The 18,318-nt window shown below is 34.2% G+C and overlaps 1 protein-coding gene across 5 annotated transcripts in view; it reads right to left on the bottom strand.

Moving 5' to 3' along the window:
• CNOT2 (CCR4-NOT transcription complex subunit 2) overlaps positions 1-18,318 on the bottom strand; it is a 109,824-nt gene that overhangs the window by 13,083 nt on the left and 78,423 nt on the right. For all 5 annotated transcript variants that reach the window (XM_008004003.3, XM_008004005.3, XM_008004004.3 and 2 more), the window contains 7 exons: positions 12,276-12,423; positions 11,383-11,565; positions 9,004-9,083; positions 6,304-6,429; positions 4,347-4,471; positions 3,298-3,418; positions 3,033-3,189 (listed from right to left, as the gene is read on the bottom strand). In XM_008004003.3, the coding sequence (XP_008002194.1) occupies positions 3,033-3,189; positions 3,298-3,418; positions 4,347-4,471; positions 6,304-6,429; positions 9,004-9,083; positions 11,383-11,565; positions 12,276-12,423 (940 nt within the window). The remainder of the gene's footprint in view (positions 1-3,032; positions 3,190-3,297; positions 3,419-4,346; positions 4,472-6,303; positions 6,430-9,003; positions 9,084-11,382; positions 11,566-12,275; positions 12,424-18,318) is intronic.

The raw sequence follows: 18,318 nt of genomic DNA, 5'->3' as shown, positions 1-18,318 counted from the left end.
GTATTCTTGCAACACAGTATAAATAACACAACATATCACAATATACAAAACATATGATTAAAAATTTTCTACTTTTACTTGACTTCAACTCAAGATGCTTTAAATTCTTCAATACCATGCTCCCAATTTAAATTACTTTCCCACTTATTTATGTGGCAAGAAGAAAAATGAGTATTTGTAAAAGTTTAAATTCATCAAATATTTACTGAGTGCCTATTATATGCCTGGCACTGTTCCAGGAGCTTATGACACGTCAGTGAACAAAACAAGATCACTGACAACATGAAACTTACTTTCTGGTTGAGGAATGGTGGATTGGAGGGAGGCAGACAAAAATCAATTAACAGAATAAATAAACAATGGCCCATGTTAGAGGGAACTGGGAGGGGAGACTGGACACATAATTATTAAATAGGGTGGTCAATTAGGTTTCATTAAGGTGGTCACATCTGAAGATTTGAAGGCTATGAGGGAGATAATCATATTAATTATCTGGCAGAAGACTCTTCTAGTCTGAGGGAACTGCTAAAGCAACTAAGGCAGGGACATGACTGACATGTCTGAGATACAAGGTGGCCAGTGAAGCTGGAATACAGTGAACAAAGGGAAAAGCTGTTGAGGTGGGGTTAGGGGACAAACAACAATCATGTAAGACCTTGTAGGCCTGTAAAGATTTGGGGATTCTGGTCAGGTGCAGTGGTTCACACCTGTAATTCCAACACTTTGGAAGGCCAAGGTGGGCAGATCACTTGAAGTGAGGAGTTTGAGACCAGCCTAGCCAACACAGTGAAACCCTGTCTCTACCAAAAATACAAAAATTAACTGGGCATGATGGCACATGACTGTAATCCCAGCTACTCAGGAGGCTGAGGCAGGAGAATCGCTTGGACCTGGGAGGCAGAGGCTGTAGTAAGCCAAGATAGAACCACTGTACTCCAGCCTGGACAACAAGAGCAAGACCCTGTCTCAAAAAAAAAAAAAAGATTTGGGGTTTTTAATCATAACGAAACCACAAACTTTTTCTGGGTGTTGAGCAGAGGAGTAATTTATTTAAAAAGGACTCTCTTGGCTGTTATATGAAGAGATTGTATGAGAAGGGGGATAAGGACAATCAGGGACCCCCAGGGACTGGCTAATGGAGTATTCAGGCAGGAGAGAATGATTCAAACAAGGGTGGTAGCAGTTAAAAAGTAGTGAACTTTGGTCAGGTTCTGTATATATTTTGGCAAAAGCCTGATTATGGGGTATAAAAGAAAGAGGAGTTAAGAATAATGTCAAGCTTCTGGAAGTACAGAGTTACCATGACTGAGATTGGAAAGGCTGTAGACAGAGTAAGTTGGGGGGTGATAATTCAAGAAATACTTAATTAGCAATTGAATGTAGAAATCTCACACTCAGAAGTATGGAATGGAAATATATGTTTGGGATTCCTTAATATATATGGTATTTAAAACAATAAGACTAGAAAAGACCATCAAGGATATAAATGCAGAGAAGAGGAATGACACAAAGAGGTCAAGAAGAAAAGGAGGAGGTACCAGCAAAGGAAACTGAAAAAGACCAACCAGTGAGGATGAGGTAAAAAATGGTGCTCTCAAATTCAAGGACGAGAATGTGTATTAAGGAGCAAGAGTTCCTCCAAGTGATCACTGCATTTAATAACATAGAGGTCATTTGGTGACCTGAATAAAAGCAGCTTTATTGAAGTGGCAGGGACAAAATCCTGACTGAAATGGGCTTACCAGAGAATGGAGAAGACCAAGTTGGAGGAATTGAGATGATTCTTTGAAAAGTTTTGCTTCAAAGGGAAATAAAGAAATGGGAAAGTAACTTACAGAGGAGATTGGATCAAAGGAAGATTTTAAGATGAGAGAAGTAACAATGTATTTCTGTGTTGATGAAAATGACCCAACAAAGTGTGAAAATCTGTTGTTAAGTAGAACGCATGGGTCAATTGCAGTAATAGGGTGGAAGACAAGAATAACGTAGATGTAGATGGCTGTAGGTAGTCAGATTTGGTGGCTAGATTGTGCTACATGTGCTCTTCTAATTGCTTCCAACTTTCTTAGTACAGTAAAAGTAAAAAGCAAGGTCATCATTTGATAGTAAGAACAAGGAGAAAAGGTATTAGGGGCATGCAGAAGTGTACGTAATTGCGTAAGAGAGAAAAGAGTAAATGGACTAAGCATGCAAGGTATAATTATCCCTGGTAGAATTAAGAGCCTACTTTTGAGGTTCCTGGGTACGAAAATAAAGGAAGCCCAGGCAATGATACCATGTGTTTTTCTCTAGCAGGGCTCAGTAGCACAGGTCAGGAATGAAATAGGCAGAAACAACCAGTACTGTAGCTTTGGCCATGCGAGTATAACGACATGAGAAAATGGCAAAGTAGTCACGGGATATGTAAATGAACAATTACGACTGACCACAGAATTTCATGGGTAAGAAGGGAGTTGATTACAGAGGAAAAGAGACAGGGATATGGAAGAACAGTTAAAACACAGAAGAATCAATATTGATTGAAGGCCCCAGTGGAGTGAAATGATTACAGGAATTACAGTACCAGAAGAAGATAAACAGAAAATAGAAAGTGGAAGTCAGAAAGCATGTGAGCACAGATTTTAAAATTGAGAGACTGCAGTTACTAACAATGACTAGGTCAAAGGGATAACTAAAGGAGTGGCTGAAGTATACTACAGGACAAAAATTCCTGGAGGAAAGAAATTCAAGGAGCTGAGATTTCAGGATTGTGGAAGGTGTGTGTATATATATACACATACATACACACACACATACAAATACTTGCACACGCACGCACATGCACACACACACACAGACATATAAAATGCCAAATTATAAAAGGAATACTGCAGAGTGCCAGTGATCTAAGAGCTAATATGAAAGGGAATGACCCAGAGAAAAAACAGATTACAATGAGTAGCAGTAGGTGAGATAATTTGACGACATGATATTGAAAACTGGAAGTCTGAAGAGGTATTATATACAGACATGGAAAAACAGAAAAAACTTACTCAGGAGAGTTCAGATTGAGGCCTAATGTTGTTAAGTCACTTCCTAATGCAAGATGTACCATTCCTGGGTCTGTCTCTGCTGCCCTGATAAATGTTAACAGGCCAATCATTCCAAATTGGTCCGTCACCATCCCTTGAGGAATGTTAGTAACCCGACCTGGGTAGAAAAAACACAGTTGCTTTTATTTTCAAAGAAAAGTTAAAAAAAAAAAAAAAAAAAAAAAGCATTCTATAACATCTTTGACATAGATTTCTAGAGTCCCACCATCAGGTAACACCTGGATCCCTTTTTTCTGCTGGTTATTATTTTGTGTTGTTGAACTTTTATCTCCAGGGAATTTGGGTCCATCTGTACTTGAAGTTGTCTTGCCAGATGTATTCAAATTCTAGCATGAAAAAAATTAAATGTGACATTAAAATTTGTTAAGTATACAAATTAAAGTTCACATATTAATACCTTGCTATTCATTCTTTATTATATTTAAATTGGTAGCAAATTATTACCTGTTTTTCAAGTTCTATAGAAAATTGTTTCCATCATTGTTCCATGGCATACAAATAAATCCTATATCATCCACATTTAAGTATTTAAAGAAAAAGAAATCAAGGGAAAATATTCTTATTTATCTCAGATCTTCAGTCACAGAAAAAAAAATCTATCTCTTTCTCAGGTCTTTATGCTTTGGGATACACTTGAAGTTACACTCCTCAATGCTTTCATGTAAAAGAGAAACTAAATATACTACATTACCTAAAATCACCAAAGCTACCTCGAAGATAAGTTAGAACATATAAGCTTTAAAACTTTGTACTTATTCTAATTCTTACCAATCTTCTTTATCAATTATTTTAATAATATATAAACTCCCATCACACACACAGAAAAGCTATTTTCAGTGAAATGTGGAAGAAATAAACATATTTGTTAAGTCAGAAAGAAGAAGCTGAGTTGGCTGAATCAACACAGGTATAAAAATGTGTATAAATTCTTCAAGGAGAAAACTTACTCAAGAAAAACACAGCTCCTTAGAAGGCTATATTATCAAACTTCATGGGATCCAGCTGACAGGGACTACAATAAAAGTCTAAATTAACTCTGAGAAGTTCAACAGAAATTTGCAAACCTATATGAAATAGGAAAAAAATAGGCTATCTTCTAAGTTATAAAGCTTTTCCACATTCTTCAGAAGTTAGATTATTACAGATATCAAGATAAAACAGTTTTGTAATAGTATTTAGTAAGTAACTGTTAATATAAGAGAAATCTGAAGGGAAAAACTACATCACTCACTCACATAGTTCTCAGTTACTTACAGATTTACTGTCATCATTACTTGATGTTGGATCTTTATAGCTGGAGCCTGGTAATGCTGGAAAATCTTCATTGTGTATTGAGAAGTCCTGGGATTGTTCATTTGCTGGTTTTGTTACCATTCCAACTATGTAATGAAAATAATCCAGAGAATTGCAATTGATACTTATGATATTTTGCTACAGATTATAAAGTTAACTTTCCTCATGATAATACACCAAAAGTTTTCTTTTTTTTAATGCTATGAAAGCGTACTTCAAAAAATTAGTATCCAGGGTAACAATGAAGAACTAAATTTTCATTTACTGATTAATAACTCAACATACAAAATAATACAAGGGAAATCAATAGTAATCCTGTACATCTACTGTCATGCGTAGGTGCTTAAAAATTTAATTTGATATTGGATTAATTATTAACAATTTTGGTTTAAAAGCTTGTTTTATTTAAATATTTGACTAGATATAAATACCAGTTAACTGTCAAATACAAATGAACAAAATAAAATTTAAAAGAATATGTCAGTATTCTACTTGAAAGCGACTTACAGAGTGAGCAAATTGCAATCAATTATAAAACAACTCCATATTATTTCAGATTTTCTTGGACTCCATGTTATAGATGTAAAACATGCAAGAACTGGGAAATAATCCTCCCACTATACTTGGCATTAGTCGGGCCCTTATTGGAGAACAATATCCAGTTTGGGGCTCCACAATTCAAGAACGATATGGAGAAACTAGAGATGGTCCAAGGAGAGCAACGGGAATGATTAAAGGGATGAAAAAATGGACCTATGAGGAAAGGTTAAAAACATTAGAGTCTGAACTGAGAATCAAGTAGCTAGGTACTCAACTTCCAGGGCAGATCATTTTTTTTTTTTATTTTGGGGAGACTAATTTGGAAACTTTAGAATATAAACAATACATTTTTCCCTTCTTCATATACTGTTATTTGTATTCATATCTGAATGGCACAGAAATCCTTCTTGGTTGAAAATGTGATCAAATATTAATTCTATCTTAAAATAATGGATGAACTGATTCTTTTAAATTCACCGTTTTGTTACTGGTCTCTATCAGGTTTTCCCAAAAGAAAAAAACTATGTGATAAAAACAGTATAGCCACATTGCTGTCACAGAATTTTCATGCCCAAATTGTTACACTGTTATTGCATATGTTTCCCCTCCTTTATTTCTGTTTATCCCTGATTAGCCAAATCTCTTATCTATTAGAGACAGTGAAAAAGGGTGATGAAGGATATTAATGGAGACCAAGAGTCTGCATAAGCTATACATGACCCATGAGCAATGGTTTTCAACAGGGGACAATTTTTTTTCCCCAGGTGACATCTGCCAATGTCTGAAAACATTTGTGTCTGTCACAATAGAGGCTGTGGGGGTTGGAAACAGAGAGTGCTACTGGCATCTTGTAGGCCAAGGCCAGGAATGTTGCTTAGCATTCTATATAAACACCACAGCCCCCCACATCTCCTCTCTACAAAGAATTACCTGGCCCAAATGTCAACAGTGTGGAGGTTGAGAAACCTTGGCTCAGAAAAACATCTTCAATGTACAGTCAGTCATTATTAATCACCAGGAATATATTCTTTTGAAAAAATGTGTGATCAATTAAGGAGAGAAAAGGCAGACCACAAACATAAATCACCTAAGGTAAACTAAGGCAGGGATAACAGAAGAAAATAACTTCTGAATACCAATGAGGACTTCCTCTTGGGTTTTTGTACAAAGTTTTCCCAATTAACTTTGCTACCATGGTACTCTGGGAAGAAAAATCACTTTACATATATCAATTCTGAAAAAATTACACTAACCTGATTAGAAAATGCAAACATATGTGTATACACACACAAACATATGTATATATATACGTAAATGCACGTGTGTGTGCACATACAATGGAAACTTCCCACTGGTCATCATTAAAAAGCTTAATTACCATAAGGAGCTCTTCCAGCCAAGGGGTTTATTAATGGAGTTGGGTTACCACTTCCTTCCCTTCTGTTTCGGTCTGCTAATGCTGGGAAATCTGAAAGGTCCAATCCTGTCACATTTTCACTTCCGTCTAAATAATAAGAAAGAACACTGGTTACTGATTCTACAAATATTTTTAAGAGACTATAAAAACCAACTATAATATAATTAGAAATGATTGTGATTTCTTCCTAAATAATGCACGGCACTGTACTAGGTGTATGTAGCTGCTCAAAAGATACTTGCAGATTGATTTCATGTCAAAGAAGTTCATGAACAATTTAGCAAAGCAATACGCAACCAGCATAATAAAAACCCCCAAATCTTAGAGATATAACAAAGAGAAGAAAAAGCATATATTTCCCCCGTGGAAGATGGTAACCTAAAATTATAGCTTGTGAGCTAACAAGAGGGAGATTGTTACGATATAACTGGTCTTTTCATTATGCTCAGATGGAGGTTATATCTAGAATGCTTGAAGTTTCAGTTACACACAAATGGTGACAATGATAGTGCCTCCTGCAAATGGCCAGAAAGATAGCTGAGACACAGGCAGTGACGCAGAAGCCCTGAGGACTTCCACCTGTAATTGATTGCGTTCATATACAAATGTGTGTGCACACGGGTGCGGTACAAAAGGGTAGCAGTAGGGTTCCCATATATGGTAAATGGGTTGGAAATATAGAAATATGATACAAAGCCCAGAAGTTTTTATTACCTATTACACAGTAGGCGCTCAATAAATATATATAGAATAAATTAAATGTATTTTTGCTCATTTTAAGTTAAAACAATCAGCTGGCTTCCTTTAAAAATTAAAATTTAAACCAACTTCTCTACTTTGTCTATTTTAATCATCTCAACTTCTTAACTTTTTAGTATTCTTATAACCTTGTGTTCTTAATTTTTGAAGAAAACTTTCTACCTTCCTCTTAGCCTGCGCTATAGCTTTTCTTTAATTTTTGTTTCACCATTTTCAGTTTATTTTGCCATTTCCCAATTAATTTTTAGTTTTCTCCAAATTTCACAATTGTAAGAATCTCAAACAGCAAATGTTATCTCAAGATTACTTTGTTGACAGAAAAACAACAGACACCATTAATTTATTAACATTCAAAGACAGGTGACAATTTCAAATTACAAGGGTAAAGGATAAATCATTCATACCTGCTGTTTACAAAAACTGCAGTTTATAAATTTATTTCTGCAGTTTAAGAACTTTGAATTAAAAAATTATCATTAAGACAACAGAAATTAACAATTTATATCCTGCTTCAATTTATAATTTCTCAAATTCTTTGATTATAAATTAATCATACATTTTGAATATATATTAACTTTTAATACATATCTTTAGGTCCTCCAAGATGGAATTTAAATTTGCCATATATTATTTGAGACTATGTTTTAACCTAAAAAAGTTAATCAACCCCCAATCTATATTTTTAGGAAAGAACTGGGCATTTTCCTAGCATAAAATACGCTTAGTTAAAACAGAATTTAAAAAATAATTCTCATTTTACAGCACTGTATAAAACCATAATGCAGAATCTAAGATGGCACTGTCAGACATCTTTACTTGTTACTTTACGTCACATTTAGGAAAAAAAAACTACAACTAAATTACGATGCAGCCTGATTTCAAAGACATTAAAGTATGAAGAAATGTACATTTTAGAAACAATGGAATGTACTATTTCATTCTACATCTTGAACACAAGCTACCACTTACAAATGCTAAAATTTGGAATCTTTTTTCAAAGCTTTTAATCTTGTGTGATTAATCTGTGCTGCTGAGCATACATTAACATTTAGAAATTAAAAGCTCATAGCTACAAATGACATTTCCTTATTAAATCTTCTCTCGCCTCTGCAAACGCTCCATTTCAGTGAGCATTCTTTTACCTTTCACTTCCTTTACACTTAATTCTCTCCCAATTATGCTGTTCATTTTTGCTCCTATGATCATAACATCCTTTATTTCCTTTCTCAGGAAAGGGTCAGTAGGGTGGAGAGGGTAAAACCTAAAGCAAAATAGCAACAAAGCTTCCTGTTCTCTTCTATCTGAAGCAGTTGATAAAAGAAATAAACCAAAAGACTGCAGGAATTTTTTACTGTCAAAATCAGAGTTGGTTTTCCATGTAACTAAATTTTATATATAAAACTGGATCAACAATTCATAAAGGTTAAATGCCAACATTAGTATTATTAAAACTATTAAGAAAAAATGTAAGTGTTCTATACAATTTTAAAGGTTCTCTTCAATTTGGATCTCCATAGCCAGAATATCATACCACTCAACGTAGTCTAAGCTATAGTTCTCACAGTTGCAGGGCTGAGGACAGTAAAAGCTATGAAGCAAAATATTCTGAGGCATAAATACGAACTAAGTTAATGTGTAGGCGCTCTCTAGGTGTTAAGGAAATAATCCTGATGTTATAACACAAATTACTATGTTACCATGCCAAGTAAAAAACATATATATTTACATATCTCTCAACTATTCACTGTATTGAATTCTATTCCTATTTCTCACTGAATTAAAATCTACCATCTAGCACAATAAAAAAATCCTACAGTATTTAAAGACCAGTGTGTTGAATTGTTTTATATTTCATAAATCTATCATATTTTTTGTAGGGTACTAGCTCCAGAATACGCTTACCTGTTCCATTAAAAATGTTACTTGATAAGGAGTTATTCATTCCAAATGCCTGATTCCTGTTCATTCCAAATCCAGACATACTGGGTACATAGAAAATAGTTTTAGATATACAGTAAGAACACTAACTTTCAGATGAAGAAAAACAGAAGTGTATATTTTTGGTCTCTTCATATAAAATAACAATATGTTTCAAAACCAACACTAGTATTATTTTTCTGAATCTATTCTTTATCTTTACTTGAAAACTTCTCTAAAGTCCTTCCATGAACAAATGAGAACCAGAACATTTTAGGCAGATTAGTTAAAAAACAAAATCTCAAGAATTTATATATGAACCTTGAGGAAAACAGATTCAGGGCACATTTTGTGTACTTGAAGAGTCAACTTACTGGATACCTGAATTACCTAACCTCAAAAATATGCAGGTTAGTGTTAAGATTATTCTTGCTAAATAGTTGTTTTTCTTCTTTATTGGTAAAAGCTTGCAATTATTACTTTTCATAATAGATCTTCTCTCATACAGTATCCATCTTTCCCAACTAGAATATAAACTCCTCATGGACAGAGTTTATGTCATACTCCTCCCATGTCAAACTCCTCCCTGCGTCCTCTGCCCTTTAGTGTTCAGGAAGACATAACAGACATTCAATAAATATATAGTTGACCTGAACTGAATGGTGCGTTTCAAAACTGAATTCAGTGCTCAAAAATACATCATTCTTATCTAAATATAGTTTTATCTTTCATATACTTAAAAGAAAACACAGTCTATGGTGTCCCCAATTTTAAATTAACGCACAACTGGTATTTCGTAAATAGTTACAAATGCCTCCCTCCCTTTTTTGTAAAAGACTAAGCATGTGAAGAAAAAAAAAATAAGGCTGAACTTAGAGCAAGGCCAAATAATTAAGAGTGTCAATAGGAATTGTTAATGCAGATTCTATAGTTAAACCACGTCTTTAACGTCATATATTCTTCTGATAAAAGGCACTTAGTGTATCAATGTTGTAAGTGGGGTTAATCTGTATGAAGATGACAGGGGTTTTTGGGTTTTGACTAAATCTATAAACCTATAACGAAACAATTTTTGGATAAAACATGCAGCTGACAAAACAACAGACACTCTAGAGAAGAGCCAGAAAGTCAATGGAAATTTTTGTTTAATAGCATATTAGAATTGCTGATGCTATTACAGGTACCATCAAACATGGAATAAGTGCTCAGAGATGAAAACAATTTATAATAAATACAATCTGCCAATAGTAGAAATAAGCAGGGTTTTAGAGATCCATGTTACATTGACAATTTAAGCAAAGTATATTTTAAAAACAGAATGTGAAAAAATACTGAAAGGTAAAATTTTAAATATACATTCAATGCCCAATACTATGAGAATGCACAAAGATAGGATAAAGTTATGATAAAGATATAAGGTTAGAAAGCTATCAAGGAGATGAGAATTTTGATAACCCTTCACAAATAACTTTTTTAAAATTTAAAAGAGCAGTAAAATTATAGATATCTAAATAAAAGCAAAACCCGGAGTTTACGGAATGAAGATTAAACAGTAAATGTGCTAAACCTATTTTAATTCAGATTTTACTAGACAGAAGAAAGTGAACCAAATAGGTATGATAATAACAACTAGATCAAGGTCATTTTGCCCCTACATTTCTCCATTTAAAAAATACACATATACATGTAGGCAATCAAGCTTAAATACCACTTTTGCAAGAAAGTGTTGTATTTCAGACATAATTCTCATACAAATTACCCAAACAGCTTGAAAATCCTAACAAAACGAGTAACTCCTCTTATTTGCAAAGTATATGCAACAGACTATGCAAAGAGAAGTGAAAAAGTACAAAAACCCATCTTTTTGTTTTGAATCCCTAAACATGATACGGTTTTCAAATACTATAGATGTGATCTTAAAAAGTCTTTGGTTGGTAAGTCTCCAATGCACAAAACCAAATCTTACTTGAGAAGGTATTCAAAGTATAACTAAAGCAAAGTAGTAACAGTCACACATGTCTCCAGTTCTATTCATAAGCCTAGAACTCTTACCACACAGGTAATCAACTTATTTTATAAAGAGAGGACATATCAACTAAAATTTGCCTGGTGGCGAATTCAAGAACAATCCTTTTCTAACAACAACAACAACAACAAAAAGTTTTAATGTGCTTTCCAAAATCAACCTGATTTTCAAGAAAACGTATTGTTTTGTGATGGGTAACAGAATCTTTGGACGTAAATGCATGATGAAACACACTTATTAAAGAGAAGCCACACCTCAAGAACAAAGTGAAAATATGAAAAGGCAAATCTGAGTATACCCAGAAAGACAATTATACACAGTATCAATAAACATCTTACCTGTTCACAGTAAAAGGCTGTCGAGAAGGCTGCTGCTTTGGCATACATATTATGCTTGGCGAGCTTCTGTTGGGGCTACCTAACCCTGAACTGCTCATGCTATTTGTCCTGCTAGGAATTCCAATGCCCTGACCAACCTGGGAGTGGTTCATCATATTCCTAGGATTCATAGGCAAAATACCCCTGAAAAAGAAGTCCATTATACTAAATAAGCTCTCTACATCACTCATTAAAATTCTCTATAAATAATCAGTTGGTCCAACCGTAGAATCTCAAATATACTTTCAAATTGCAGTTCTAATTTTTATTAATTCTTTAGTCATTCTAGCTCTTTGAAAAGAAAAAGTAAATAAACAAGAAAGGGCAAATTATAGTGCAACTGACATGGTATCTAAGATGAGAGAACTACTGGTGTGACTGTGACATAAAATATAAACGTATTTCACACACATATTTAGAATAATTTCATTTCAAAGGCATATCGTTTTATCCTCTGCATACTAAATGTATAGTCTATGTCATCTGTTTTACTTTACGCTCATTAGAGCAATGGATGCGTGGTGAGGGAGCAATGATCACAATCATCTGGGGAGGAATTTTAAATTGCACATATTTCTTTGAGGAAGACAGATGCCTTTTGAAAAAGCTCCCCAGGAAGTTATTAACCCTTGATATCCACCCCACTGACAACCAGTATGAGAGCTGCAGTATAAAAACCACTTGTATTGTACTTAACAATTTGCACTGAAATAAAAAGAGCATAGGTATTTTCTTCCTCAGTGAAAGGCACTGAACCAGAAAATCAAATAATTAATTACCTTATTAAAAAATTAAAAGTTTGCTTACTCTACCAAGATACATTTTGAAAAATATTCTGGTCCATTAATAAATACCTGCTTGGAGATGGAGGCGTGTGAAGTGACATTGTTGGTACCCCTGTTGTTGGCGTGACGTGGCTCGGTAACTGAGTGCCTTGTGATAAGCTGCGATTTAACTGAGGGGTATTGTTGCTCATCCCCCTCATTGGAAGGCCTAGTGCACCTAATAAAAAAATTCAGAAGAAGGAAATTCATTGCCATCAGGAATGAAATTGTTATCCATCTTCTGGAGTTGGCAATTTAAGACACTTTTAATGACCTAACATAGTACGCAAATTTTAAATGGATATATTTGATTCATTCCAAATAAACTCTGATTTTAACAAAAAAATATGTTCTAGTCTGAAATTTAATATTATGAATGGATATTTCTTTCATATTCCTATTTTTCATATTTCAATTTCATTATAAAGTATATCAATGACTAACAAGTTACAATATTATGAATAGATATTGCTCTAAAATTTTCTTAAAGGCCTATGTGCACATATGTACATGTGTATATACAAAGAGGCCATCATGAAATTTTGCAATCATGTGTTTTTATGTCTTTATTCACAACTGATGTATACAGAAAGACATTTAACCCCACTTTGCTGAAGTAGTTTTAATTTTATGTGATCCTTTAAAAATATATTTTAGAAAAAGCCAGTTTACTATTTATACATATTTCTCAACATTACTATTTTTACAACCCCAACATAAAATGCCAGCAACTGTTAAAAAACTCAAACTGATATAGCTATAAAAGACAAAATTTTAAAACATATAAAAAGATGTCAAAATATAATGGCCCTATATTTATCTAGTACCCCTGGAGCCAGGTGTGGTGATGGACTATACATTCTGATAGGTTTATTTATTTTTTTAAAGACTACTAAGAGTTTTATCATTCCAAAACAAAACAAAACAAAACAAAACACTTTGGATAAATTTTTTTTTAAAAAATGTATATTTCCTGAGTTTTCATTCAGCTTATAGGAATTATATTTTTTTAATAATCCAGGATAATTATCACAGACAGCATGTTTATTTTGTTTCCTTTTATGCTTCAAAGTCAAAAAGTACAGCTATCACTTACGCTGTCATATCTGTCTACGAATTCCTCCTCCTTTCCTCTATCTTTCTGACCTACACTTTTTAGTGCTTTCTATTTCTAGTCTGCTTCATCAACCAAACTTATTCTGAACTAGAGATTAAATAAAAGGGATAAGACAGAGTGAGAGCTAATCAGTAAATAGATGACTTCAGTGCTAGGGACTTAAGGTGATTTTATCTTTTGGCATAATAATGTTTCACCTTCTAACCTAGGGATAGGAGTGGTTAGTGAGTATCTCACTGATTGTTATCTTAAATTTGGCAGCCTGTATCTCAGCTTGTAGCCTAACTTTGCCTCTCAACTGAATGAATCCAATCAATCTAATTCAATATAGCTAATATATTCTACGTATATACTTTTCACTCAAGTTTCATGAAGACCCAAGCTTGGTTCTGCCTTTCTGTAAGATACTTTAAGGGAACTGGCCTAGATTACATGTACACTGTTATGTATGTCCACAATCACCATAAGTTTTGTGACTATGAGAATGCCACTAGCTGTAGCCACTTTCTCTGAATCTGGGACAAAATAAGGAAGAATAAGAGATTAAAAATCAGCCTGCTTAAGATTTCTTCTGAAGAAATCTGTTTTATTCCCTCCCTAAAGCACACCATTTTTCTTTAAGGCTTTCTAGGTGTGCTCATAACCATCAACATGATACTTTTCACATCATTCATTCAACAAACATTTAATGAATGCCTACTATGTAACAAGCATTGTGCTAGCTGCTGGGGATACAGCAGTGAACACAACAGAAAGGCCCCTACCCTCAGGGAGCTTACATCCTACTCCCTAAACATGCTGTCCTGAAGTCAGCTATAGCTGCAAATTTTCCTCAGGAATGTGTTTCTCACAGTTACTGACCACCAAGATAATGTCAAACAATTTTAGAGCCGGAAGAGATCTTAAAGATCACCTAGTTCCCATTTCCCAGACAGATAAGGAAACTGAGCCTCATATAAGTTAACTGACTTCTCCATGGCAACACAAAGAACTAGGACTAGAATTTAGATCTCTTAGCTCCTTAAATAGCAGCACTATGGGAGCCCAACAGAACTCTTGATTAGCACCCCTGTGAGTGCCTACTAATTGCAACACCTCTAATGTACCTTCTCACTGCTTTCAACCTTTTTTCTAAATCTTCACGTCTTGCTCTCTTCCCTCCATTTTCTTTCTCTCTCATCTTCATACCTATCAGTTTTCTTTCTTGTTTTACTTTTCCTTTACTTTTCACCCTCTCTACACATTCACCACCATAAACAAACATACATTTTTCAAAAATCTAGTGCCCCTTTGGCCCCCTTTTAATAATCATTGAGCCCTACAAAAGGCTCACTGAGATTTGACTCCTTCAAGTCTCCACATATATATTATTCTATGCTGTATCATAAAAATTTATAATTTCAGGAATATTTTAGAGATTGGAAGTTATCTGAACATCAGCAAAAAAAATCTGGAGAAGAAAACAAGAATGGTAAGGCTATTTGGTCAATTAGGGATCGGCATCGTTGAATTGATTTTAGTGCTAAAACTGGACAGAGACCGTATGGAATAAAGTAACTTACTTTCAGTGTTTAATTTTAGCTTTCGAAAATTAATCTTCACAAAAACAGCTAACAATTTCAAAAAGTCTAAGTTTCATTCTGTTGAAGTAGTACAAAAAGATCAAAAAAGAGTACATCACTTCAAATTGGATCATCAACCCCTGAATACTCAATAATTGTTACTTTAAATTTATTTTTAAAACTGAATTTCTTTAAAACATAAAGAATTAATGGCACTGGATAGGTATATATAAAGATTTGGTTTTGGGAAACTAAATATACAAAGTCATTAACTTTGAGATGCTTGAGTCAAACTATCACAACTGAACAGGATCAAGGGGAAAAAAAAAAATCTAACCTCTCACTAGTATAATTAGAAACAATCACAGAAAATCATCTCTAAAATATTATGCCAAGAATAGGACATACAGCTGAAAAAAAGAAAAATAGGAAGAACGCAAGGAGTTTCTTGGCATAAAAAAACGAAAACAAGCAAAAATATGTATGAGTTCTGTATGAGCAGGTGACTAGGGGGACAGTAAAATTAAAATTTATCGGGCACTTCTCAACAAAGCACTATACTACTTCATCTTACGTCCTTCATATAATCATCTTATAAAGAGGGTTATCACCTTTTTACAAAGAATAAAAGAACAAATTTTTTAAAAAAGTTTAAAAGGTTATAATTCTGAGTCAAATTTTTCTTTCAATCTAACAACTGATAATTACAAATAATACAATATTAGGAGGACTATACAAACACTTTCTAAATAGATTCCTGCCTCTTATCTGGCAGGGTGTTAGACAGTCAAAACAAATTCTTTATTGATCATTTTTCAGAAACTCTTAAAGAATATGATCTAAGAAATTATTCCATTAATTATTTTCACTGCACAAACTGATTAACAGTACATCCCTTAAACACTTATGGCAAAATATGTCATTCTTTATTCAATATTTTACTAGAAACAAAAAATACTAAGTTACATGAAAAAAATAAAATCATAGCAACCAAATCCCTGAATATTCATACTTAAAGTCCTCTAAAATCTTTATGGGGGTAGCAGAGAGTAGTCCTTAACTGATGCCTCAAAGTGTCCCCTTTTCCATTTGCAAAGCAGCCAGCTTCCTCTAGGAACTCACTGGCATGCCCATACTAAAAAGGGCAACAGTTCTAAATGGTGCTCTATCTCAATGGCTTCTTACCTTCAACCTGTCTTGCACTTAGCTGGTTAATGATCCTTGTAAAATGATTTCCTTATGCAATTTTCTTCATTAAATTGAAAGTATTTTAGAATAGAAAAGACTCCAGAGATTATCCAAGTAGGTTACAGATAAAGAACTCACTCTAGGCATTAAGTGACTTGCTCAAGATCACAAGTAATGAGGCATAAAGACAATGATCCAATTTCTTGACTCCTATTTCAATGTCCTTTCTGCAACCAATATCATTTTCCATTTTTCAATGGTAGTTAATAATGTTTGCATCACCCAGGGAACTTTTATGTCTGGGTCTCCCCTCCAGCCATTGTGATTTTGGGCAATCATGGCAGTGAAATTTAAAAAATTCCCTAGGTGTTTCTATGGGTGCAGTCAGGGTTGAGAACCACTGTTCTATAGTATTAAAATTCTGTCAAGACCCAAAGATGTTTTCTAACCTTAACGGACATTTCACTGTTTACATACTACATATCTGATTTATAATCTTCTTTCTTCTTTCTCTATTCCTTTCCTCAAATCTGTCCTTTACTACTCATATCTAACTCCTCACCAAGAATACTTTCCCTTCTCTTGTTCTAGAGATACAAAAGACTACTTAAAAATAAATAAGTGCTATGACCAAGGTGTTTACATGCAGTAGACACAAAGTGTTTGAGTGCTTATAAGAACTAACTCAGACTTGGGAATAGAGTGAGTCTGGGAGCAGAAAAATTTTCCTGGAGGGGATAGAAGATAGTATATAAATTAAACAACGTATGAGACTTAGCCAGGTGTCTGGTGGTGGCAGTGGTGGGGAGTCAGGTGGATATAAATGTTACAATAGTTCTGTCTGAGAGAATGACAAGATATATGAAAATAAGGACAAGTTATACACCTGAAGGAGGAACACGCTTTGCCTTCTATGTGCTAAGAATGCATGAGACAAGAAACATGGATGGAGCTAAGTGGCTTCAACAACTATGAGAAGTGGCTGCTGTGCTGAAATCAGCTGAGAGTCTCAACATCTGGCTGGATCTTTAGAGGAGTGCCACAGAATCTTTACCTGTGGAACAGCTGTGTGGATCTCCCAAGTACGTTCTACATTCCTCAACCTAAATTTCTGCTCTAGATTAGTGGCACTCATTCACAAAGGTTTGCAGGTCTGAAAGCTTAGAAATCATTCTTGATCCCTTTCTTTCACTCCTACATCATCCAGTCCCATTAGCTCTATCTACAAAATGTCCCAAATCTGATCACTTCTCAACACCTCCACTAGTCCAAGTCATCCTATTTTTTTTTTTTCCTGGACTACTGCAGTAGTAGTAACATTCCCTCTCTCTCTCGCTCCATAAAAACAGGACATTTGTTATTTGCCATATTCTTACTTATATCTTGAAATAATACCTCATTCATTGTAGGCACCCAATAAACATATAATTATTAGAATGAATACATTCTATCACAACGTCTTAATTCAATAGATTCTTGGCATCTGTGGATTTAACACTGGTAGCTTCCACTACGTACAAATGGCTTTCTAGGGTCATGGCATTCAGGTTTCAAAGAAACTGATGTTTTCAGCTCATGTTCACATAGTTACTCTTACAAAGAATATAATCCTGGCTCTACTACTTACTATCTGTGTAACCCTGAGCAAATTCCTTAACCTCTTATAGAGCTGTTGTGAAGGTTAAATGAGTTAATTCACATAAATACTTAAAATTGCATCTGATACACAGTAAATAATACTCAATAAATATTAGCTCTCTCTGTGTATGAGACATACCTATGGAAAGAAAGCCAACAGGTGGTACCAAAAGTGAAGATAAAATAAGATAGTCTAAAGAAGTCATAGTTTTCGCCAAAAAACCAAAAACAGATGTTTTATGGTGGAAAATGTTATTCTATAGCTGTGTTCTTAAACTTGGAAAGTAGCAATGATCTTGAAATAAATCTCTCAGAAATGTGAAGACTGTACTTCTTGCTGAAATCAATATTAACAGCCTAACAGGTTTCTCCTGTCTTGATATAGTAGGCCATTCCTAAATCTATCCCATGCTGTGGATGTTATTCCCACTGCTAAAATAAGTTTACTCACAGTGTGTTCAATGCTAATCTCAAATATAATCTCATCAGTAAATTCTTTTCCTAATCATTTTCCAAGATACGTGATTACTCCTGCCTTTGAAATATCCAAATAGTCTACAGCTGTACC

Source organism: Chlorocebus sabaeus, chromosome 11 (assembly GCF_047675955.1).
Source record: "Chlorocebus sabaeus isolate Y175 chromosome 11, mChlSab1.0.hap1, whole genome shotgun sequence".
In the NCBI taxonomy this organism is placed as follows: domain Eukaryota; kingdom Metazoa; phylum Chordata; class Mammalia; order Primates; family Cercopithecidae; genus Chlorocebus; species Chlorocebus sabaeus.
This window is presented reverse-complemented; position numbering and strand designations above follow the sequence as displayed.